Below are 24995 nucleotides of genomic sequence, written 5' to 3'. Positions count from 1 at the left end.
CAATTCCTACTCGTCTTCTAATTTCTATAGCTCCCTCTTTTCTGCCCTCGTTTCTCTATATCTTTAATCTCTCTCTCTCTATGAGTTCTTTCCCTTCGGTCTTTAAACATGCTTTAGTTTCTCCTATTCTAAAAAAAACCTTCTCTTGACCCCTCTTCTTTGTCTAGCTATTGTCCGATTTCTCTTCTCCCTTTTCTTTCTAAGGTTTTGGAATGGATCAATTATTCTCACTGTCTTGAATTTCTTGAAGCCAACTCCATTCTCGATCCCTTTCAGTTCGGTTTCTGCCCATGGCATTCTACAGAGACGGCTCTCACTAAGATCTCAGATGATCTTTTACAGGTCAAGTCTAATGGCCTTTACTCTGTTCTCATTCTTCTTAATTTGTCTGCAGCCTTTGACACCGTTGATCACTCTCTTCTAGTTGATAAACTTTCTGACCTTGGGTTCTCAGATTCTGTTCTTGACTGGTTTAGATCTTATTTATCAGATAGATCTTTTACAGCGGTCACAGGTGGTCAGGCTTTGTCTTCTGTTCCATTGGAGTTCCCCAGGGCTCTGTTCTGGGTCCCCTTCTGTTTTCTCTCTACACATTGTCCCTAGGAAAACTCATTAGTTCTCTTGGCTTTTCCTACCATTTGTACGCCGATGACACTCAGCTGTATCTTTGCACCCCTGACCTTTCTCTGAGTCTTGAACAGCAAGTTTCATCTTGTCTTACAGCTGTCTCGCAGTGGACGCCTCGACGCTTGAACCTCAATATGAAGCTTCTCATTTTTCCACCTAAGTCAATACTCCTTTTCTGTTTCTTGTTGATGACATTTCTATTCAACTAGTCCAGCAAGCCCGTAGTCTTGGTTTTATTTTTGATTCTTCTCTGTCATGTATCCCCCAAATCCAGACCACAGCTAAGGTATGTAGATACTTTTTATACAATACTGCCAAAATTTGACCATTTCTCTCTGCCTGTACTGCCAAGATTCTGGTCCATGCCCTAGTGGTATCACGACTTGATTTCTGTAACATCTTTCTGACTGGGCTTCCTCTTTCTCACCTCCATCCTTTAATTTCTATCCAGCATTCAGCTGCACACATTATTACATCCGCCCACTGCTCTGGCCATATATCTCCTTTGTTGTCATTCCTTCACTGGATCCCCTTACCCTTCCGTATTCATTAGAAGCTTCTGTTTTTGACTTTTAAAGCCCTCCATGGGCTGGCCCCTCCTTATTTATCAGACCTCCTTTCTTTCACCTTCTCGCTCAGGACCTCCATTATGGTAGTCAAGGTCTGCTGTCTCAGCCCAGGATTTTCTCTGCCCCGTCCCAGACTCGTCCCTTTTCACTTGCTGCCCCTCACTCCTGGAATCTCCTTCCCCCACAAACATGGCTCATCACTTCTTTAACTAGTTTCAAAACTGAATTGAAGACCATCCTGTTCAGAGAAGCGTTCCCAGGCATTGCATGACTATTATTTGCTATTTGACATTTTTAATTTGTTGCCTGTTTTATTGAACCCTTTCTCGTATTGTTATATATTATTTATATGCATTAAGCTATTATTTCTTAGATTGTACACCATGGGCAGGTTTACTCTTATCTATTTTATTGTTTGTATGTACAGTACTGTGCATATCTACAGCACTATATAAATAAAGCATAATAATAAAAGAAATTTTATTATTATTATTATTAACATACAGCTTATTGTCTTCTGAAAGATCATATGTAATCCTTGATCTACTATGGTGCCATTTTTTTCCATACAATAATGCACGTAAAAGAACAGACACAGGATATATGTGAACCTCCATATGTCATTAGAGTTAACGCTGTCATCTCCCACCATGGCGGGATACAGACCGCAGCGGACAAACCATGCGGCTCCCTCATGCAACAAAAAGCCGCAAAAAGCGGCTTCTTTCTGCGGCACCATTATGACACCACAAGGAGCCAATGGTGCACTTGTGGCGTCATGAAGGTGCTGAGACGTGCGGATGGCAGGCGTCCGTCACGTCAAAATGGCGGCGCCCATGTGTATAGGGCACACCCATTTTTACGCCCTCGTTACGTGCGAGGGGCAAGGCACGTCAGGAAGTGCCACCCCTCATGTGTAACAACAGCGCCCGATAGGGCCCGTCTATACAGCGCCCATGATTGTCCTGGCAACTGTTAATGCGAATTGTTATCGAGCAACATCTTGAGGACCACACATTCCTACAGCAGAATAGCAATTAATCATGTTCCTGATTTTCTACATACAAATGTTATCCCCATCATTAAAATATACCACAATCTCAAACCTTTTTTAGGCATGTGTCAAGGAGAGCTTTACTGTAAGGATAACAAGAACCTGTGAGGGACAATATACATTTTATCTCATTCGCACATGTAAGAGAAATGTATTTCATATTTTGTCTGCAATGAGCAAGGTTACAAGAGTTTGTGCACATTTCTGGATGTTTTGTGATTGTTCAGAGAAAAAAATTGTTTTCTGTACAAACTACTGTTTTCTACACAAAATACACTGTTTTAATCATAAAAATATTGTTTGGGGGCAAAATCCACTGAAATTTTAAAATCCCCAAAAAAGAAAAATCTTGCTGCATTTGACCATTATTTGACAGGATATCTCAATGATTCAAGATAAGCTTTATCAACAAATTTTCAAGTATGGTTTATACTGCTAAAGGGATATCCACTTCATCCTATCATATGGATGAGCAAAGCATCCTTATCCCATCCTTAACTCCTGGTATTCATGAGATCAGGGGGAAGATTATCAGACTTCCACAGGTTTATCCTGTTCTTCTCCCGTCTGTAAAGAGTAATGGACTCATCATTTGATATCAATGAGAGTTTCTGTTAATACCAAACGATGGGTCCATTACTCTTTATGGATGGGAGAATAACAGAATAAGTGCATGGGGGTGTGATAATCTTCCCCCTGATTGCACAAATACCATGGGTTAAGGACGGGAGCAATCCGCTTTGCTCCCATCTGATAATCTCCCCTGTCTTCTCTTTTTCTGATCTCTGCAGGTTGATAAGAAAGTACTGAAAATGGAGTGTAAGTACATTCAGCCACATAAGATCAGGAAGCAGGAACTCTGGAGTTATGACTCCATGGAAATGTTTTAGTTGGTTGAAAGACTGACAGACCTCTATTGAACAGGACCTCTATTTATTACCGTATTAATAGGCAAAAATAAATGTGAGCTCTTTCAATGAAGAAAATCTAAATCATTACATGTACAGAGCTATTGCCTACTATCAGCCAAAGCAGAGATGAAAAAAATTGCTAGAAGCCTAAAAACAATAGTTTTGGGATGGAGACAGATAGCCCTGCACACCAGACAGATTATACAGATCATTTACTATAGAACATGAAACAGAAAGGAACTGCTAAGGTTTAAATAAAGGGCACATCTACAATGACACAGAAAATCCAGTTTACCTTTGGGTTATCCCAATGAACAACATCCACAGGCTTGTGTACACAATGAGTACACACACTGAAGCAAGTTCAGGAAAACAGCATACACAGCTCTCCCTCTTAAACTCACCCTAGTCTGATAAATCACAGTATATGTGCTCTTGACATTTTTACCTCCCCTAATGCATACTGATCTATGTATTTCTATGTATTTCCTCCCCCAAGCCACACAATGATATCCCTATAGAGTCTAGTCCACATAAATACATGTGACTACCTGGATTTTCCACTCAGAACCAGGATACATCCCCATTCTTTTTTCTGCAGATTAAAGCAACAAGACAACGAAAAGGCCTGAATTCAGCCCGAAACATCCTGTACATCATTTGGACACCTTGCTGTGAGAACTAGATGAGACCTATTTTATTTGGCCTGTGTAGACGCTCCCAAAGTGCTATTTTTCTCTTCTCTCTTTCACTAATAAGAATTTTCTAGTCACTTCTGCCCATTTCCTGCATCCAGAAACATCTTCATTCATAGCAACAGAAATGTACCACAGACACATGCTTGTCTACATATGTTAAAGCTATCATTGATAACACCAAGATCAAAGCTTGGGAAAGTCACTTTTTGTATTCCGGTATCCAGGACTGATCACGCTGGCCGGGTGATTCTGGGAAATGTGATTCAAAAAATTAACTTTTCCAAGCTCCACCCGTTAAAATACTGTTTGCAAAGGAAGAATGTGAAAAGTGACATTCCAGTATACATATGCAGTACATATGCCAAGGACATATTCACACTTGAGTTGCCCACGTAATATCCATACTATTTACAAGCTATATTTACAGCTATATGCCTTCACTTCATTATTTATGTTGTTATTGTGAAAGCTGCAGGATGTTTTCAAGTGATCATTGAGTGAGATAAAAGGGTTTTCATGGTTAAAAAAACATGCAACACTTATGCATGTGCTGTCACTCTTATGTTTATTATTTATGCAAAAAGCTGATTGATTCATGGTGTAGTTCCAAACGCTTTCCCAGTTTTGTACAAAATGTTTGTTTTCTGTCATTAAAAATGAATGTGCACCATATACCCTAAATTGCAACAATTTTTTTCAAACTTCTCTAACTGCACATGTAGTTCAGAAATCTTTTACTTAGCAGCTACTACATTATAGGTACAAAAGTAGATTGGATACCACCACACTCTTATGAAGAGCTACTGAGGAAGTGAAAACATACATAACTAGTTTCTACTTAATATATACAGATGAAATATTAATGGTTAAATTGGTTTCTGTCTCCTTCTCCAAACATGCAGACACACTCTTATCCAAACATACAGGGTCATGCACATTCCTATTATACAATGACAGCCGTGTTGGCCATGTAGCAAAATCCAGTATCATCCAAAATCCACAAAACAGTGATACCTTTATTGGAACAACCAAAAGGCACATTTTATATGTTGCAAGCTTTTGAAGTGCCACTGGCTTCTTCATTAGGCAAAGGGGATAAAAACCTTCCCCTTTGCCTGATGAAGAAGACAGTGGAGCTTTGAAACTTGCAAGTATGATGTGCATTTTCTTTAGTCCAATAAAGTTATCATTGTTTTGTGGATTCTGGATGTTACTGTACATTCCTATTATGTTACTCTGTCTTCGTGGTGGAAACACAGCATTCTTCAAGTTGACAGGATCAGAGTGGAGGGTCTTAGGCCTCACAATCTATTTAACAATAGAAGAGTAAGAAGAAAAAATTGTGCATTACAAGGACTGATTTGGAAAGCTACAAGTAATGCATATTCAAAAGAACTATCAATCTCGTGAAGATATTTTAAAGGGAAATACCAATATCCTTGAAAAATGCAGTGACTTCCTCTCCTGAAGAAGTGTGATCCAGACTTCCCTAACAATTTTGGTCCAGTGGTCAATTTACTCAAAGTAGCACTTTTTCCCATATTTTCTTGCCTGGCTACTAGGATCATCACAGGATCTTCCCTAGGTGCTGCCACCTGCTATGGAGTGACAAAGGCTAACAGAGAAAGCCTCCTTCATAATGAGCCCTCCATGTGTGAAATCGCTCCTCAGATCTGCCTGTGACCCTCATTTAAATGTCACTTCTCATGGGCATCATCAGATTTTGAATTGTGATTTTGATCTTACTTCTGAAGTTTTATTGCTCACTCTTAACACTATTTTAAGATTTTGGTAATTGTATTTGTTTTAATTACTGTTTTATTGACTGTTTTGGTGTTTTTGCATTGGGAAGGGAGAGAAAGAAAAAGAAGAGAGAGAGAGAGAGAGAGAGAACTACATGAGATGGGGATTATTTTTTCTGTCCCATAATGCTGGAACAGAATGGTGAGGGGAGATAATAAAGAATAAAGTGACTTGGGATGTTTTGATTGATGAAGGAGGGAGGACCAGAAAGAAGGAAAAGAGAAGGGAGAGAGAATATAGATGACAGGCATGAGAGAAAGAAAACCTGAAGAAATTGGATATTACTGCAAAAGAATCGACAGAATTCCTCTGCCAGGATCAAGTCTAATCCAGGCATGTTATGCCCAGTCTGTCAAACCTCCACTGCATTATCAATACTGTAACAGCACGTCTGTCTCTGGGCCCATGTTTTCATATCTCCTTGGCTGGTCTCTTCTTTGCTTCCATACCTCCATCAACCATTGTTTCTCATCCCCTATTTTATTCCACTTCCTTTAAGCACACTTACAATATCCTTGAAGATGGTAAAATCCAACAGACTGAGAAGGCCCTCAAATTTTAACACACACACGCACACACACACACAAAGAAATAAAAAACCCTTCACCATGCTTTTATTTAAACAGACTAACAAACAAACTAGGTTAGAAAACCTTATCACCTGGGGAGCTGATTATCTCTATTAGGCTGTTAAAACAGATAACCTCCCAGAATTTATCTGCCATCTTGCCCACAGTATATAGCCTCTCTTGATATAGCGGTTGTTCAGTTCTCCCACATTTCCACTCTAGGAAGGTCATTCTTGATATAGTTCCTCATTTCTTCTCCTTATCTGCCTCTCCATCATTTTCCCTGCCTCAGTCTACTGTCCGCCCCTTCTGCCTCCTGTCCTTTAGGCTCCCTGTTCAATAATTTACAATACCACTCTATTGTTTCCTTTTAAGCATGACTCTCACCATTATGTATATATAAATGCATATGAAAACTATGTCCAGATCCATTTGCACAAAAAGTGTGTTAACTTTAAATTTATTATAGGTAAAATCTACAAGCAAGCAAGCAGTGAATCAGAACATATATTCATAACTTACTATTTAGATGTGACTAATAGCTGGGAACAGGAATGGCTACTATTTCCTACCACAGATGAAAAAATAACTGGGACCACTTCTGCTGAGGAGCAGGATGCTCTTACATCATTCTGTGCTTTCTGCTGAAGGCCATGGTGAATGTACTTCAATGCCATGAACCAACTAAGGTACTGAAACACCATCCCGGTATTTTGTCTAATGCATTACACTTACCTTCACACTTTTGAGTTGCTTCATTCTGCTTGTGGCCAGCAGGGCATTTGCATTCATATGATCCAACTGTATTGATACAATTTCCCCCTTGGCAGATTCCAGGGATTGCCTGACATTCATCAACATCTATAAACAAAATAGGCAGAACTGTCAGAAAAAAATGTACCTCACAATATATTAAGAAATACTTAAAATAAAACTTTGTGTGATTGCAAATATCACGGACACTATCTGCTAACATGTTCCCTCTCCAGAGAGTTAAGTTAGTTATTTTAGCACTTTATTATTTTATAACCTCAATTCCATAAATTCCAGAAGCTCAAGAATACTTCTCAGACCATGTTTGGAGAATATTTTTATTTATGAACTATTTCTCTTTGCATACTAATACTGTAGTTTTGGTGAGCTCAGTTCATTTCCACATTAATGGGCTCTCACATCAAGCTACCTCAGTCCACTGTTAGAGATAATTATTTCATTAAAACAGAAAACAATGGTTCTGGTTCCAGTTCCACTGGACAGATGAAATGCACAGTTAATAGGAAGCAGAGTTTCAAAGATTTTACAATGTGTCATCCAGTTAAACATAGTTTTAATAGGCACTTATTACAAAACTTAAGTTGCATGTACATTTTCAGGAAGTATTTATTCCTGAAAATCTGCCGAGTTTGTTAGGAAAAGTACAGCCTCCATAAACATCATTTATATTACAGACAAAATAAGGTCATCATGTACATCAGACAGAAAAAGAAAGTAAGGCCTTTATCACACGGAGGCTTACCATCAGTAAAACATTCCTGAAGCGTTCCTGAAGCGTGAAGGTGTCTTAGGCCCTTATCCCATGGAGGTGCTTACCACTGCTAAAATGTTGGTAAAACATTCCTGAAGTGCAAAGGTGTGATAGCCAGTTGCGCTTCTAAATCATCGTTGAGACATACCGCTTCTCTCCCAACCTCAAAGCGTTTGCAGAGCAGCCATTTTTTCAATAACAGGATGATTTAGAAGCGCAACCAGCTATCACACCTTTGCGCTTCAGGCACTTCAGGAACGTTTTACCAACATTTTAGCACCTCCGTCTGATAAGGGCCTCTAAGACTCCTCCATACTCTTCCAAGAATTGCCTTCCCAAGGCTTAACATTATTTATTTGTTTGTTTTAATTTTGGTATACAGTCCTGGCTGGTTGAGATGCTCTTTTTGATGGTGAATTAGGAAAATCAATTTTCTTAAAAAGACGTGCTTTGTGCATTCAAACTGTGTAGAACATTTGAATCTCAGTGGATCTACAACAACTTCTATGGACAAGCTACACTTTGTACTTACAAGCGACATTTTGTACTGTTCAGTTTATAAGGCAGTTGCAACAGGTCTCTCTCTCTCTCTGTCCCCTCCCCTCCCCAAATTAAATTTGGATGTTAAGATATCTGTCAGTCTACACTAACAAAAGTGTGTGTGCTCATGTGCATGCATTTCCAGCAATGCTATGGTGAGGAATCAAGTGATGAATACACACTTGAAAAAGCACCATGACAGAGAGACAGTTTAAAATAAAAACTGGGTAAAATAATAAATAATTCACCCACAGCTAAGTTCCATCAGCAATGTGGTACTAGTAACCACATCAGTGTTCCCAATTGCCTCTTTGAGTAAGGTACAGTATTTGACCTCTGGCCTTGTGCTTCAGCATAAGTGCACCCTTTATCTATGTTGCTTATTCAAATGCAGCCAACTGTGTCAGCAGAGAGGTAGCTAATATTAACAATTTACAGATGTTGTTATGTAGCAAATTAATGTGCAAACAGCAATATATGAATTCTCTAGTGGCCATTACTTCTACAAAGGGAGTCTCTGTTTGACCCTCTCACAAGAGAATGTTTCACAGTTGAATGCGACTAATATATTAAATAATTAAATCTTAATTACTGTACTAACAGGAAATAAAAGAGATCACACTTCCCTTTCTCTCTACAGTGAAAACATTTCAACACTGAAAATGTTCAATTAATCATTCTCACGACTGGTCTAATTTATAAAAAAAAAATGCTGTCATTTTTTCTGAACACAGAAATAAATAGGATCTGTAATATGTGGTCTGGTGAAAAAAGGGCCAGGAAATGAAACCTGAATGCTGGTTTGCTACACTGGTCTGATGTTAGGGAAGGCACTAATAGGCATTTAGATATGTACATAAATTAAATCTAAAATCAGAGTGGACAGATCTTATAATCCTACAAAGTGAGGTCACTGAAAGCCCATGACAAATAGATTTCAGCTTATGGGCCACGGCATACAGGCAACATTGGTTTTTGTGTCTGTTCCTCTTTAAAAGTGGTGCCTCGGGTTACGAAATTAATACGTTCCGCGGCCGCTTTCGTAACCCGAAAAGCCTTCGTAAGCCGAATTGCCATAGGCGCTAATGGGGAAAAGCCGCGATTCCGTGCGAAAAAGCCGAAAAAAGCACCAAAAGTTTTTTCGTAACCCGAAAAAACATTCGTAACCCGGAACAATGATTCCCTATGGGATTTTTTCGTATCCCGAAAATTTCGTAACCTGGGTATTTCGTATCCCGAGGTACCACTGTAACATGCTATTTCTCATGGCATACCTGAGTTATCATATTAAAATATGTATATAGGATCATTTGATCTATCAGAATACCAATATGAAGTCAAAACATGTTTATTTCTAAACTACTAGGTGGGGGACAGGGGCCTGAATTCTATTGGTGCCCCCCTACTAGAGCAAATAAAACTGAATTAGTGAGATTTACAAAAGTGTTGTTTCACCACTCAGTTAATTCAGTGAGTTTATTCTAGTTGACACTACCAATGGGATTCAGCAGGAATGGCTGTTGATAACACTTTGTTCTGCACACTTCCATGGATTCCACAAATCCCCACACAACACAGATTCGCAATCCCCACCTCACCAAAAATGGAGACGATGTCTCAGCCTGAAGCCTTTAGCCACATTACACTTGTTCAGATTATAAATCTGCCAAACTCAGTACATACCATTACCTCCATTATCAAAGGCTACTGCCACACTACAGAATTAATGCAGTTTGACACTGTAATTGCCATGGCTCTATCCTATGGAGTCCTGGGATCTGAAGTTTGTTGTGGCACCAGAAGTTTCTGACAGAGAAAGCTAAATCTCTCATAAAACTACAAATCCCAAAATTCCATAGCATTGAGTCATGACTATTAAAGCAGTCTCAAACTACATTAATTTAACAGTGTGGATACACCCAAAACCTCTGATAAAGAAGCTCTTCTTACAAAGTCTTTTTATGTTTGTTCAGCTCACCGGCGCTCCTGGTTCTCTATCAAGCAGGAAGTTTGATTAGCAGCATCAGGTTTGAGAGAATGAGAAAGGAGGGTGGGCTGGACAAACAGACCTTTGGTATCAGGTTGCAGCACTGTCTCTGCAGTAATCAATGCATTATAGTTTGGACTGAAAAAGAATTGGACTTTTTTCAAGACAAACCTAATATACCTGTCTGCACCTGCCTACAACACAGGCAAGGTAAAAAGCATTTGCTTTCAGAATCCCTTACCAAGCATGTGAGAAAAGCAAAACAGACAGAAAAGGTGAGACCAGCCTACCTCTCCAAATCCCTCCCCCATATATGAAAAAAGAATAAAAAATGCACCTATATGTTTGGCCATTAAAACAGAAATAATTTTAAAAGTAGAGGTTGGTGAATGCAAAAAATCATTCCTGGATGTAATTTGAAAGAAGCCTTCAAGTGGTAAGTTCAAAATGTTTTTGTTTACTGATGTAATGCAAGGCTTACCTGATCTGGTAGTTTCATTTCACAAGTGCATATTGTTAGTTTGGGATGATAAGTTTGCTGAAAGATTTTGAACTGCTCTTCTTTTTTGTTGTTGTTGCATATGAACCTACCCCTATTCTTTCTGTTATTTCTATATCTGGTATCAAAGTTTTTGTTAAAGACATAATGTCTAGAAACACATATACTTTGTTAAAGGAGGTATCATATATACTGGTCTATATGTCTAAAAATTTATGCCCCAAAACTGACCCCAAAACCCCAGGATGACTTATTTACAAGTCAGTATGGTAATGTGATAGCAGCTCTTTCAGATTTCCCTATGCAGTGGAGAGAGTTTATTTTTTCCTTGAACCAAGCAGAAAAAGTCCTTGGTGACTGATTGCTGTTAAACAGAGTTCCTCTCCTGCCCATACTGTCTGCTGCTGTCTGGGGAATCAAGGGTGAAACCAAAGTTGAAACACTGAAGAAAAAGTCTCAATTAGAATCCCTCTTGCTGTGCACACACATACACACACAAAAGAAGCCTCCAAGCTTTACCCTCGGCTTATCCACGGGTCATGACAAAATCCATAATTTTGGCCCCAAAATGTGTCCTCGACTTATACATGAAGTCAACTTATAGTCAAGTATATACAGTAACTCTGCATTGTTCACACTGACAGGAAGGACATGGATTTGGCTCATAGTTGAAACATGAATCTGAGAAACACCTTTCGTACCCCAACTGTTGATGGAAGCATATCCTTTCTACCATTGTGCTATCTGCCTTAGATCAGGGAACTCATGTAATTCTAACCAAAAATGATACTCTGAGGCCAACAAACAAACAGAAGCCTAGCAAGCAACCCAGTCCTAAAAATCTGCAAGTACAGTAGAACTCTACATTCCCTGTGTAGAACCTTAGACTGATACCTTAAATGCCACACAGAATTTTGCAGGCACATACATTTTGTCCAAAACAGTCTGCCCCAGCAGATTTTCTTGGGCTATATCACAACATGTATGTGCTTACAATGGAGAATATACCTCACACCCTTGCATCAGGGAAACAGATTGTAATTTAACAGATATAGTGCAGGTATAAATTGAGCTTTGCCAGGGCACATCTGGCTACCAGTCCATGACACCATAGGCAACACCACAGGAATGTTTTACAAAGTAGTGGCATATTTAACCCCAGTTATTGGTACCCAATTGCAAAGGGCTTTTGAATATTTAAACAGTTTTCTGAGTAAATGATAACCATCTGTTAAGATTTGCACACACTTCTGAAAATAAAGCTAACCGTAGCCTTTTGCTTGACAAATGCTTACCTTATATGCAAACCTAAGAAATCAGACATGATGTTGGGAATAAGGGCTTAGTAAAATATGTCTGAAGAAATATAGTGGGGGGAATTTGGATTTTTCTTTAAAAATACATTTCTTACTTGTTTTTACTTTGAAAAGCACTGAACAAAGCTACTGTAACTTTTTAAAATTTCTTAAAATCTGGATTCATGCATTTTGTGCTTGGTATGGAAAGTAATGACCCAACTTTTTAAAATATAGTTTAATAAATTCCTATTTTATTTTATTGGTTTCTAGAAGATTAGCACTGTTAGTTTCTTGCATCAAAACCAATAGAGTCTTGTGGTACCTTACACGTTAACACATGTATTATGTTTTTGAGATCCATGCCACATTCATCAGCAAGTAAAAGTGTTTCTCTTCAAGAACTCTTAACACATCATGACTGACACACACACACACACACACACACACACACACACACACACCACCACCACCAACAACAACAACAACAACAACAGCAACAGCTTCCCCAAGAAGAACAGTGGAATCCACAATAACTAAGTGACAGACAATGTCCCCTTCCCTCTGCAGCCTCCTAGATGCTCTAAAAACCTGTTCTGAAAGGCTGGGGAAACATCTGAAGCCATTTTTCAGGATGCTCCGAGGACTGTTGGAGAGAGAGCAAAGGAAAGATGTTCCGTCATGCTCATGAAGGATTTAGGGTATATTGTTAAAAAGCAAAATACTATGCCATTACCAGAAAAATGTCTGGCTCGAGTATATGCACAGGAAGAATTTGCATACAGAAAGAGTCCTTGGAGGCAACGCATGTCTCACAACTCCTGTAAAATAAGCCTGCAAACACACTATACTCCCCCTACTGAATCTTGTCATCCAGCCCTGCCCTCCATCAGTCGGCCATTGCATCCCTTATTTTCTCAGTTTCTTTTCTAATTGGCATTTTTTTCTAATTGCCAGTATTCTGTGACTGCTGAACTTATGTCGTCTTCATTGTCCTGTTTTAGAAAACAGGATATTATTTTTAGGCAAGAAATGGGCAACTGCGTGGGAAGAGTCATTTTCATCCCATGACTTATCACAGGCTGGACCAGTGAAACACAGTTGATGATACATTGCTAACAGTTGCTGTTTGGGGCTGGATTTTTGTCCACCACAAAAGATCTTGGGAGCTCTGGAGGGCAGTGAAAGTAAAATTGCAAACAATTTTCTTCAATTTGTGACTATTTAAGCATGAAAATCAATTCCCTCCAAATGGTTCAGAGTTGTTGCTGTTTTAAAAACTTGGAGTTCAGAGGACATCAAAGATAGAAAAATGGGGTTCAGCAGCTGCACTTTCCCCACCTCTGCCTAGGACGACAAATCCTAAGTTTCTCCAGGTGTGGTGACACCTCTATCTGAGTTCTCATTTTGACCAAAGCCTTATTGACATTGGATTTGCTATGAGTAGGAATGATTGAAAGCAAAGGTGGACAAAAAATTCAGGATCAAAGTAGGGTATGATGGACTTATGGTAATGAATTTTATAAGTGCTTTGCAAATATATTTTTTATTTAAACTTCCTCTCCTCTTTCAGACATTTTAACTGTATGCCAAGTATTAAAAACAATCCAAAAATCAAAACCATGACATAATACAATAAAGACATTAAAAACATGGTCTATAGTTCTAAAGAGATGGAGGTGGATGGATGGAGTTTTCAACTTTAGAATGTCCAATCCATGCAAAGCTTTACTGAGCACTTCCCAGAAAATGCAGAGCATTTTTCAGCTGCTGCCCCCCCTTGTTGAAATATTTTGATTGCTGTAATCCCGCCACAATCCACAGGGAGAGGCAGGAAATAGAAATAAAATTTGTTGTTGTTGTTGTTGTTATTCCCTATACACACACTTGTTTAAAAGAAAATGCCCCACTGCAAGCAATGAAGGGAAATACAATTAGACCATATCTGAGGCTGGTTTAAGTTCTCTTCCATTTGGGGAGCACAGTTGAGAGCAGAGACTGCTGTTTATGAAGTGAGTTCATGGCCATTCCTGCCCTATTTGCTGCCACATAATCCAGACCCCTCTACATGTGCTCTACAAGGTTTGAGCTCCAACCACAGAAGGGAGCAATCACAGAACCAGGCCCGCAGGGGAAAATGAAATCAGATCTTCCTAAATGCTATTAATGGTCTTGCAGGGGGAAACACAGTTTCTATGGCCCTGGGACATGGTCCTGGAAACTAGGACTGAGTCTTAACATATTAAAGAAAACAGAGGCAGCTGGGAACAATCCAGTAACACAGAAAATAAACACCCTATCAAGATTACATGACTGCCTAAATAAATAGGCCTTCAACAGGCAATGAAAACCTAACACGATGAGAATTAGATGGCTCTCAGAAGGCCCAGCCTTCCAGAGCTTTGGTGGCACAACAAAGAAGACATTCTCTTGAGTTACATCAGATGTAGTTCAGTTAAAAGATAGGACACATAGGAGAGCCTCTCTAGCTGACCTCAGAGATCAGCTAGGCTGATAAAATATTTTTATTCTGCTTTTAGTTAGAAAAGCTTACAAGGCAGCACACAATCTTCTCAAAATACATAGCATGAAAATGAAAATAAAGCCAGAAACAAACAATAGAACCAAAATACATTGCACATAGCACAGAAGAACACAATTAACCATGCAGAATCTCAGTGGAGATCAAAGATGTTTTTCTTGTTTTGTTTTGTTCTATTTGTTTGTTATGGTTTCATTTTATCCACAGGCACATGCAATAGTCTAAGGACCCAAAGAAGCATCCAAAGAAATTCACTTGCAATGAATCTGTGGTTACTTTATATATCTTGTCAGGATCTAAAATGATGCCCCATCAACTTAAGAGTTTGATACGCTTCAAGAGAGGTAGGCAGGCACAGGAAATTGTTAGCCAAGCAAGTGAAGAATTTGCTGGACCATAAAATTTTGCACGAGTTTGACTTTCAGCAAATATAGTACGTCCTTTGTATATGCAAGCGATCCATTTCAGACCCAACCCGCCGGCATAAGGGGAAAAATGTAGGACCTCAAGTCCCATTGTTTTCTATTGCTGTGCGTGCGCCCTGGGTGCACACACAATTAGAAGTGCCGGGGCTCCCCATCTGCGCGACCTTGAGCCCGCATATGGCAAGCTCACATATGGCACAGGCACGCTGTATCAGCATAGTAAAAATCACCCATCACAACTTTCTGATTGTACGGTCATCTGCTCTAGGAAGACATCATTTAATTCCTCAGTCTGACTTGAGAGTCTGTAGTACACTCCCACAATAACAACCCTGTTTCCTTCCTCTTTAAGTTTTATCCAGATGCTCTCCACCTGGGTTCCAGGATTTAAGTCCTTGATCTCTTCACGGGTGTAAACAACCCTGACATATACTACTACTACTCCCCCTTTTCTGTTTGGCCTATTTCTCTTTAAAAGATTATACCCTTCTATTGCTACATTACAATCATGAGACTCATCCCACTAGGTTTCAGTGAGGCCTATTATATTTGATTTGCTGTGCTAGGAGTTCAAGTACATCTTGTTTATTTCCCATTCTCTGTGCATTAGTGCTGAGACATCTAAGACCACCAACACCAACCCAGCTGCCTATGTAAAAAATTTCCCTACTCTTGTTGGGTCCATGCACTATTTGCTTTGTTCTCTCTATTATCTCCAGTCCTTGATTATCTCCAGTTCCGACAACGAATGAGATGCAACTCATCCCTTGCCAGAAGTCCTTCCTCCTGAAATCACAGGCCATGGTCCAAGAATCCAAATCGTTCTCAGCAGCACCATCTATGGAACCAGTTGTTCACCTCTGCTATTTTCCTCTCCCTTCCTGGAATATGCCCTTCAACTGGGAGAAGAAATGAGATGACAACCTGAGCATTGAGCTCTTTCAGCTTCCTATCCAGAGCCTCATAATCCCTTATGATATTCTGAAGGATATGCCTTGTAGTATTGTTGGTTCCCAAATGGACCAAAAGTAACAGCCAGTAGGTTTGACAAGACTGGTTAGCCGAAAATGAAGCTGCTATTGTTAGCCTCCCAGTTACTTCACAGATTTTTGCCCCAGAGATATAACACATGTCTTGAGATATCTTGCCAGGCATGCACACTACTGCCTCTGTATCCCTCAGCAAAAAGTCCCCCACTATCACCATGTGTGTCCTCTGAGGCTTGGCATGGCCGTTCCCTGTGCTGATTCTATCAAGGTCTTCTATGCATTCCCTGTGGACTGGGCCTGTTGCTCTAACTCCTCATCCCTCGTTAAGGGAAAGAACCTCAAATTGATTTCTGTAGCCGCAAGTTCTCAGGATGATCCCTTGTTTTCCTACGTCTATGAATCACATTCCTGTTAACTGTCTACCTCCTGTGTATGGGAACTGATCTCTTCCCCAGAAATTTCCTTTGTGTATTGCCCATCCAGGATAGCCTGTTCCGCTCTGTCCAGGAAAACCTCTTTCTTCCCAATGTAATGAAATGTACATAATTGGGCCTCGTTACTGGAGCCTCTGTTCTAGCAGAGATACCAAATTGCACTTGATGCCAGTGAAGTTACCCACATCCTTTGGCAAGAACACCAAACATATCACAGTTGTTGTAGATGGCTGCAGCAGCTCCTTCACTGTCCATATTGAGTAGTCTTACGTAGATACTGAAACATGACTCTGAGCTTCTCTTTAATGTATACTGAGCATTTCCAATCTGTGGGTCCTTGTTTTGTTTTCCATATTAGTTGACATATTTTTTGTTAGAATTTGGGTGGGTTCTGTCTCTGTAGATGGAAATAGTTCTATTGGTATGCCATCTGACTGTATTTCTGATATCTCTTACTTTTGCTTCTCTTCTGTCATTAACTACTTGTGGAATTTCATCAGTCATCTACTGAGGCTCTTTCTTTCTTTCTTTCTTTCTTTCTTATTTTCTTTTTTCTTTTTGGCTCTCTGGCATTGTCCCTGGCTTCATTTCAGAGTTCTTCTGCCCCTGATCAATTAGGCTTAATAATGTAGACATATTTTTCACATTATCTTTAAATTTAGCGGGAATGTTCTTCATACTGTATTTTGGCATGATGGTTGGTTTAGCCTTACTCTAATTTTTAATACTTGTAGTTTATGATCCATGCCACAATCTGCTCCTGATCTTGCTTTTGCAGAGAAAATAGAACTTATCTATCTTCTATTTCCAGTTATGTACTGTATTTGATTTCTATATTGGCTATCAGAAGATGTCCATATATGTAGCCACTTTTTTGGTTGCTTGAAAAATGTGTTCGCAATGAACGAACAAAGTGTTGGTCTCACAAAATTCAGTCAGTTGAGCTCCTGCTTCATTTCTTGATTGTAGGCCACATTTTCCTACAACTGTTGAATCTGCTGTTTTCTGCTTTTACATACCAATTGTCTATAATCAACAAGTCCTCTTTTGGTGTATGATCAATTTCTTACTGCACTCCAGCACAGAATCTTTCAGTGTGTTCTTCTGCCTCTGCAGTTGGAGCATAACATTGGATTATGGCTATACTGACGTATTTTCCCTGAAGTCTTGTTGATATTGTTTGGTGAGACTTTGCTTTAAACCATTTATCTGCTTTTGCTATATCTCTCCTCACGATTAAATTTCCTAAGTAAAACACTGTGTAGTTATCCAACTCAACATGTCCCATTCCTGTCTACTTTAGATCAGTTTCCTCAATGTTTATATGTTCAGTTTCTTGCCTTTCTATGTCTAGCTTCCCTTGATTGATGCATCTCCTATTCCAGGTTTCTATAGTATGTGTTGTGCAGCTTCAGACTTTACTTTCACCTCTGAGCATGTCAGTAGCTGAACATCCTTTTGGTTTGAGTCCAGGTGCATCATTAGCCACCTGTAGTCATTCTTTCCTGTACCCCAGTAATTCCTTGAGTGTCATCCAACCTGGGAATTTTATCTTCTGGCACTATCTCTTGTTTCATTTTGAATTGTCTCATCATAGTGTTTTTATTGTAAAAGACATTCAAAAAGAATTTTCCTTGCCTCCTTCTGTGCAGTAATAACAAATGTTAGCTATGGTGCCAGTACCATTACCTCTGAGAGAGCATTTGCCAGTGTCACCCCACCACCACCACCACCACCACCACCACCACCCCACACACACACTACTGCTGCTACCCAGTAGCCGTTTGGCACATTTAGTCTGGCTCCTCAGCAGAAACCTGTCTGACATGGGAGATCCTACCAGCAACACTGCTGTCATCAGCATAGCCTTTTGCTTCACAGGAGTAAGCAATCCCACCACTGTGGTAAGATAGTGCCATTACAACTAGGATAATAGACGTTCTTTCCAAACTCTTTCCCAGTTGGATAAAGACCAAACATAGATTATTCCTAAATTTATCTGTTAGTTAAAAAAAGGAAGGTGGTATTGTTAGATCATCCATAATTCAGGAAAGCACATACAGTGTTTGTGTGCAAATGCCCATTGTGTTTGGCTAAGTGAGAATTACCGATACTCAGCACATTTCAGGATTTGCCCCTTGGCAAAAGACTGGTGTTATCTTTCAGCTTTTGATGTTCTGGAGTGCCCAAAATGATTTGACAGTAGAAGCTGCTCAGGAGTTGAGATCCTAATTCATACTGAGTTAAGCATATTCAGACCTTGATAAACAGCAACTGTTAAGTTACATAAATTGAGAGTAAAAATAATATTTATTTTAAACACTCATTGTTCACAGTCTGAATATCCACACTGTTTCAGTTTCCACAGTGTAATCTTGCAACAATGTCATCTGTTCATTACACAATTTAAGATTTCATGCTCAGTTAAGTGGCAGCTAAAGCCCTGAAACGCTGGAGAAGACTTTTAAGATCACTGAAACTACAGAGCCAAGTGAATCTTTGGTGCAACTCTTATGAAAAACCTTTAAAATTTAGAAGTGTTACAGGTATGAGAGAAGAAATTATATGGTTGAAAGCCTCCATCCCCAAAATGCATCCATCCAAGTTCAAAGGTTAGCACAGCTATTCTTGTAGCCACTCCCTTCCTCTGGCAGCAAGCTCCCCCAGGCACTAATACAGGGTTTTTTTCCCACCTGGAACAGAGGATCGAGAAAAGCCAGCTTCTGGGCAGCTTGGGGGCATGGCATTTTTATGACGCACCCCCCCCCCAGACGCCCGGAAGTCATGCTGGGCAATCACACAGGGCTAGCTTCCAGCCATTCCTGGGGTGTATTTTGACTACGCATGCCCACACAGCACCCAGAAGCCACCTTGGGGCTGTGCCAGGGCCAGCTAAGTGGTCCAAAAACAGCCCAAAAAGGAAGAGATCTTTTTTCCTCCTATTTTGACCAGTAACGGGGTGGATTGGGGCCACTTTTCTGTATGCCAATGTTTGGCCACACAATATACAGAAAACCTACACACATGGACAGACACCTACACGATAACTCCAACAATCACCCAAGAGAAAAGATAAGCACAATAAAAACACTGGTAGACCAGACCAAAAGGATTTGTGAACTCCACTTCCTGGAAGATGAATTGAAGTACCTAGACTGGGCTCTATAGACTAATGGTTACTCCAGCTCAGAAATCAGAAGAGTGACCAAACCCAGAAAAACTCATAGTAGTGAAGACAAACAACCACCCAAAGGGAAGGTATTTTTACCATACATCAAAGGAATCACAGACAGAATAGGGAGACTGATGAGGAAACACAACCTCCAAATGATTTACAGACCAACCAAGAAAATCTAGCAAATGTTGTGCTCGGCAAAATACAGGACAGACCCTCTCAAAGCTGCAGGAGTTTACCACATAATAATAATTAATAATAATTTGTTTTATTTATATACCGTTATTCCAAAGATCATAGCGGTGAACAGCAAGTAAGCTAATTAGCAAGTAAGCTAATTTGCCCCCAACTGTCTGGGTACTCATTTTAGCGACCTCAGAAGGATGCAAGCCTGAGTTGAGCTTGGGCCCTTTTGCTGGTCTTGAACTCGCAACCTTGTGGTTTCGAGTGAATGGCTGCAGTACAGGCATTTAACCACTGCACCACCAGGGCTCCTATACTGTGCAGTTGCAGAGAAGTCTGCATAGGAACCACCAAACACAGCGTTCAAACACAAATCAAGGAACATAAGAGACACTGCATACTGGGTCAGCCAAAAATATCAGCAGAAGCAGAACACATTATAAACCATCTTGAGCACAAAATGCTATTTGAAAACACTGAAATTCTGGATCATGCCAACAACTATCAGGTCAGAATGCATAGGAAAGCCATTGAAATCCACAAACACCTAGACAACAACAGGAAAGAAGAAAGCCTTAAAGTAAACAAAGGGGCAAACAGATGGCCCTGAAGGGGCATCTTGGAACTACTCCATTTAAGGCTGGATTGGGGGTGCAGAAAATAGATGTGTGGCCCCAATCCAGCCTGCTTCCACCCTAAATAGGAATGGAAAAAAGCCGCCCCCTTTGCCTCTGGAGCCAGCTTTTCACCAGCTCCAGGGCGTGTGATGTCTGAACACCACGTCCCCAAGTCACCCAGAAGCAGTCAGGTATGTAATCACTGGCATGACTTCCAGTCAGGTGACTTGGGGGTGTGGTGTGTGTAAACATTACTGCCCCAAGCCAGCTTGAAGCCAGCTGAAATGGCCAGTCTGTTTCGGCCCATAGTTTGGCTATCAGTCCTGAAAAACACCAAAGTCATGACGCAGCACATGCAAACAAAAACCACCCACAGTGAGGTTTCCAAGCAGACAATGGATCACTAATTAAATAGACACCCTGAAGACTTGACATTCAACAACAGACCAACACAGAGATAAACATGTAAATAACTTCCTCTCAACCAAGGGTCACTCTGTATATATACCCCACTCACTTCCCTGCCAGCATTCCCTGAAAATGCCAGCCACAAATGCTGGTGAAACATCAGGAATAAACTCTTCCAGAACAAAGCCACGAATAGCCCGAAAAACCCATAAAAATATAGAAAGAAAATAGTTTTTCATGAGCTAGAACATTTGTTTTGATTAACTGACATACTTCCTTCGATACCATTGACCACAGTATCCTTCTGGAATGCCTGAGAGAGTTGGGAATTGGAGGCTCTGCTATGCAGTGGTTCTGATCCTACCTCTCGGGTAGATTCCAGATGGTGTTGCTTGGGGACAGTTATTCAGCCAAGAGGGAGCTCAGGTTGGGCATACCGCAAGGTGCGATTCTGTCCCCAATGCTGTTCAACATTCACATGAAGCTGCTGGGTGAGATCATCCGGAGACATGGGGCGAGGTGTTATCAGTACGATGATGACACCCAAATATATTTCTTTATGTCTCAGACTGATGCAGTGACTAAGGATGACATCTCTTCTCTGAATGCCTGTTTTAATGCGGTAATGGACTGGATGAGGGAAAACAAACTCAAGTTGAATCCAGGTAAGATGGAGGTACTTGCAATAGGGACCACCAATCGGGGAATGGAGTTATGCCAGCCTGTTCTGGATGGGGTCACACTTCCACTGAAGGACTCTGTTCGCAGTCTGGGGGTGCTCCTAGACTCGTATCTCCATCTGATGGCTCAGGTGGATGCGATGGTCAGGAGTACTTGTTATCAGCTTCAGCTGATATGCCAGCTGCACCCCTTTCTGGAGCAGGAAGACCTTGAAACACTGGTACATGTGCTGGTAACCTTTCGGATTGACTTTTGTAACACACTCTACATGGGGCTACCTTTGTGTAGTTCGGAAGTTTGGAAACTTCAATTGGTACAGAATATGGCAGCCAGGCTGGTTACTGGCACACCCAGATCTGCCCATATCTCACCAGTTTTAAAATCGCTTCACTGGCTGCCTATTAGCTCGGGTCCTGACTTTTTGCGGGAGCGCCTTCTCCCATATCATCCTCCCTGCACTCTTCGTTCCGCTGGGAAGAATCTGCTTCAGCCGAAGAGGACTAGACTTTCTGCAGTGACCCAGCGATCCTCTTCAACAGCCACTCTTAAACTCTGAAACAATCTGCCAGATTGGATCCGTCAGATTACCCACCTTGGAAACCTTTAAGAAGGCTATTAAGACAGATCTCTTATGGCAGGTCTTTGCAGACTAGAACATCCTTGTTGACCTGCCTCTCCCCGCTCATTTACCTGTGAGCAATCAGATCTTCATCAGTGGTTAGATTTATCTATGGTGTATATCATATTCCAAGCAGCTCAGTAAATATAGTCCACATAGTCCTGAACAGCAGCAAGCATAGCAGGGACTCTGTGGATTACTTTTTCCCCTCTTGTTGTATTACAAGTATTTTATGAATGCACAAAAATTCTTTAGGCACACTGTTGCTATGATGTGGCAGCACCTTGAAACTGCATGGAGTTCCTCATGTTGTCCATAACACCTACCAGCCAAGAGCAGTCTTCCGCTCACTTGTATTGAGAGGTTTCTATTCTTTCCTTTTGATAGTGTTCTTCCTGTGCTATGCTCTGGCAATATAACATGACTCTCTGTTTGTTTTCTTGGCTTATATGGTAAAGAATGCTTCATGTGTGGAGTAGCTAAAAGATTTCTAGCATTGCTTGTCTGCATCATTCTCTGGCCGTGAGCATTCCTGAATGATACCCTCTGCTTCTCTACAGTGAACTGTCTGTGGATGTCTGTACTGTTCCTTGATCTCTGCCTCTCAGGACATCAATGTTTTTCCACTATGCACTTCTTGGACAGGACCAAACAAGTATGCACTTGCTGTCCTTCCACTCTGGAGCAAGCGAAAAGATTATTTCTTCATCTGAGCATTCACACTGGCTTCGCTACATCACTTCCCCACTTCCCACCAAAATGGCATGGGCTATTTTTTGTCTGATACATTTGATTCCACACAAAAACTATTCCAATGGCAAAATATAATAGATATGTTGGGATAATTTCTGTCCCAACTGTTTTTTGTTCATGGAGGAAAATGTACATGGCAGGTGGCTGAGATGCTGTTTAAAACTGTTAGGTGACAATGCATTCAATTCTCTTCCTTTTGGATCTAGTTCTAAGTAAATTCTGCAAATAATATAACTCTAAGATACTACAATCCTGTATTGTATGGTGACATTTGAAGAAGCATGAAATGTACAGAACAGTTGGTATTGAAATCTGATATACACTTACTTCACTTGAGCATGTCAGAATATAATTCTCTCAAACTGTATACAAATATTCTTGTATACAAAAGTGCAAGATAGCATTTATTTGACTCTTACACAGGGGAAAAAAATTCAAATGATTTCTCCCTGTTTGGAGTGATTACAAAAGTTTTAATGCATTTTTAAATGTATATATTACAAAAATTTCATTCCCAAAACAATTGGAATTTTCACAAAATCATAACGTATTTTTTCACAAAACATTTCAATTTGTGTAAATGTAATTTATGTAACAAGACCCATAATATTAAAAAAATAATAATCAACAAACAGGTGAAACCACTCACAAGTTGGCATGTGTTGAGAAACTCTTTCTCACTGATGACTAGATAATGTGAAAATACTCTTTACATTCCCAAAAGCATCTGTTGTGGGAAATGTGATATTTTACTGAGCAAACATACAAGATAATTCCTTTCCCTCTCATGTTTTACACAAGATGGATTTGAGTTTGTTCATTGTCAAACACTGATTTCATTATTACATCAATGCAGCCTCATAAATAGTTTTACACTTATAGAAACATTTGATGTTTTGAACTTTGTATACTTATATACAAAGAAAAATGGTCATCTGGTTGTGATCATGTTAATCAGAGCTATTGTAAAGTAGGCAGAACTTCAAATTTCATTAAGCAAACAGTTAATGGCTTACCTTGACATGCACCAGTGCGGATGTTGGGGATGAAACCACGGCGACATGGCTGGGGCTGAGCAGGGCACATTTCACAAGGATGTCCCCACGCACGTCCAATCGTTGCACAACAAAGAGTCTTCGTGCAAACAATGCCAGTCAGCTGACCTTGACACATCTGGTTACTGACCTGAGTGAAACAAGGGCCTGTTCTATAATCTAGAAATTAAAAGGAAACATTTTAATGCTATGGGGGAAAACCCATGTCTATCTATATACAGTAAATAGAGCAACCGTTCCATGTGCTTCACATATCTGATCAAGGAATCTATTTCCTATGAAAGCTTATCCCATAGTAAACCAGTTATTCCCTAAACTGCCTGACTTGTTATGTCTCTCTATATGAAAAAAAAAAGAACAAATTCCTTATATGCCACTGGGGAGTTAAATTTCTTGAGCTTTCAGACCTAAATACAAATGCTTGTCCCAACTAGAGTGAACTCATTCAGGCAATGGTAATTACATGAATACTGATTTACAGTTTCAGCATTTGATTCACTGGGAGTAAGGATCAGATTTAGATTAGTACATACATTGCTATATTTTCAATTAAGAGAACAGATTAAGGAATAGAAAACTGATAAATAACTCTATGATATAGTATCCATGCAAAATTTCAAGAGTGTTAATCTTAATTTACAGCTCACGGGGGGGGGGGGGGGATCCTCCTTAGATTTTGCATTCTATGTTCCACACATTATCCTAGAGTTTAGAATAATGTGTGGGACAAGTTTTTCAGCAGACTGTTTAAAGCATTACAAAGCACCCCCAAAAAGGACAACATCATAAGACAGATGGAGGGATGTAGTCATGGGGTGGGGGGATTGAGAGCACTGCCCACCTACATAAAAATCCTGCCACCTTCAAATATTTTTCTTCATTCTCCAAATTTGTAGCATTATAGAGAATGAGAAACTGGAAATTGTTCATATCTGCAATACTTACATTTGCTGTGTTTGCATTCCCTTGATATGCCTGCACATTTTCTTTGGAAGCCTAATGTGTATTTCTAAATGGTCAACTGAAATTTTAAGTAA

At 40.0% G+C, this 24995-nt stretch overlaps 1 protein-coding gene across 1 annotated transcript in view; it reads right to left on the bottom strand.

Moving 5' to 3' along the window:
- Window positions 1-24995, bottom strand: part of FBN2 (fibrillin 2) — a 226412-nt gene that overhangs the window by 151208 nt on the left and 50209 nt on the right. The window contains 2 exon segments of the mRNA XM_042447774.1: window positions 6967-7092; window positions 23920-24117. Coding sequence (XP_042303708.1) covers window positions 6967-7092; window positions 23920-24117 — 324 coding nt within the window.

This window comes from Sceloporus undulatus, chromosome 2, assembly GCF_019175285.1.
Source record: "Sceloporus undulatus isolate JIND9_A2432 ecotype Alabama chromosome 2, SceUnd_v1.1, whole genome shotgun sequence".
Classification (NCBI taxonomy): domain Eukaryota; kingdom Metazoa; phylum Chordata; class Lepidosauria; order Squamata; family Phrynosomatidae; genus Sceloporus; species Sceloporus undulatus.
This window is presented reverse-complemented; position numbering and strand designations above follow the sequence as displayed.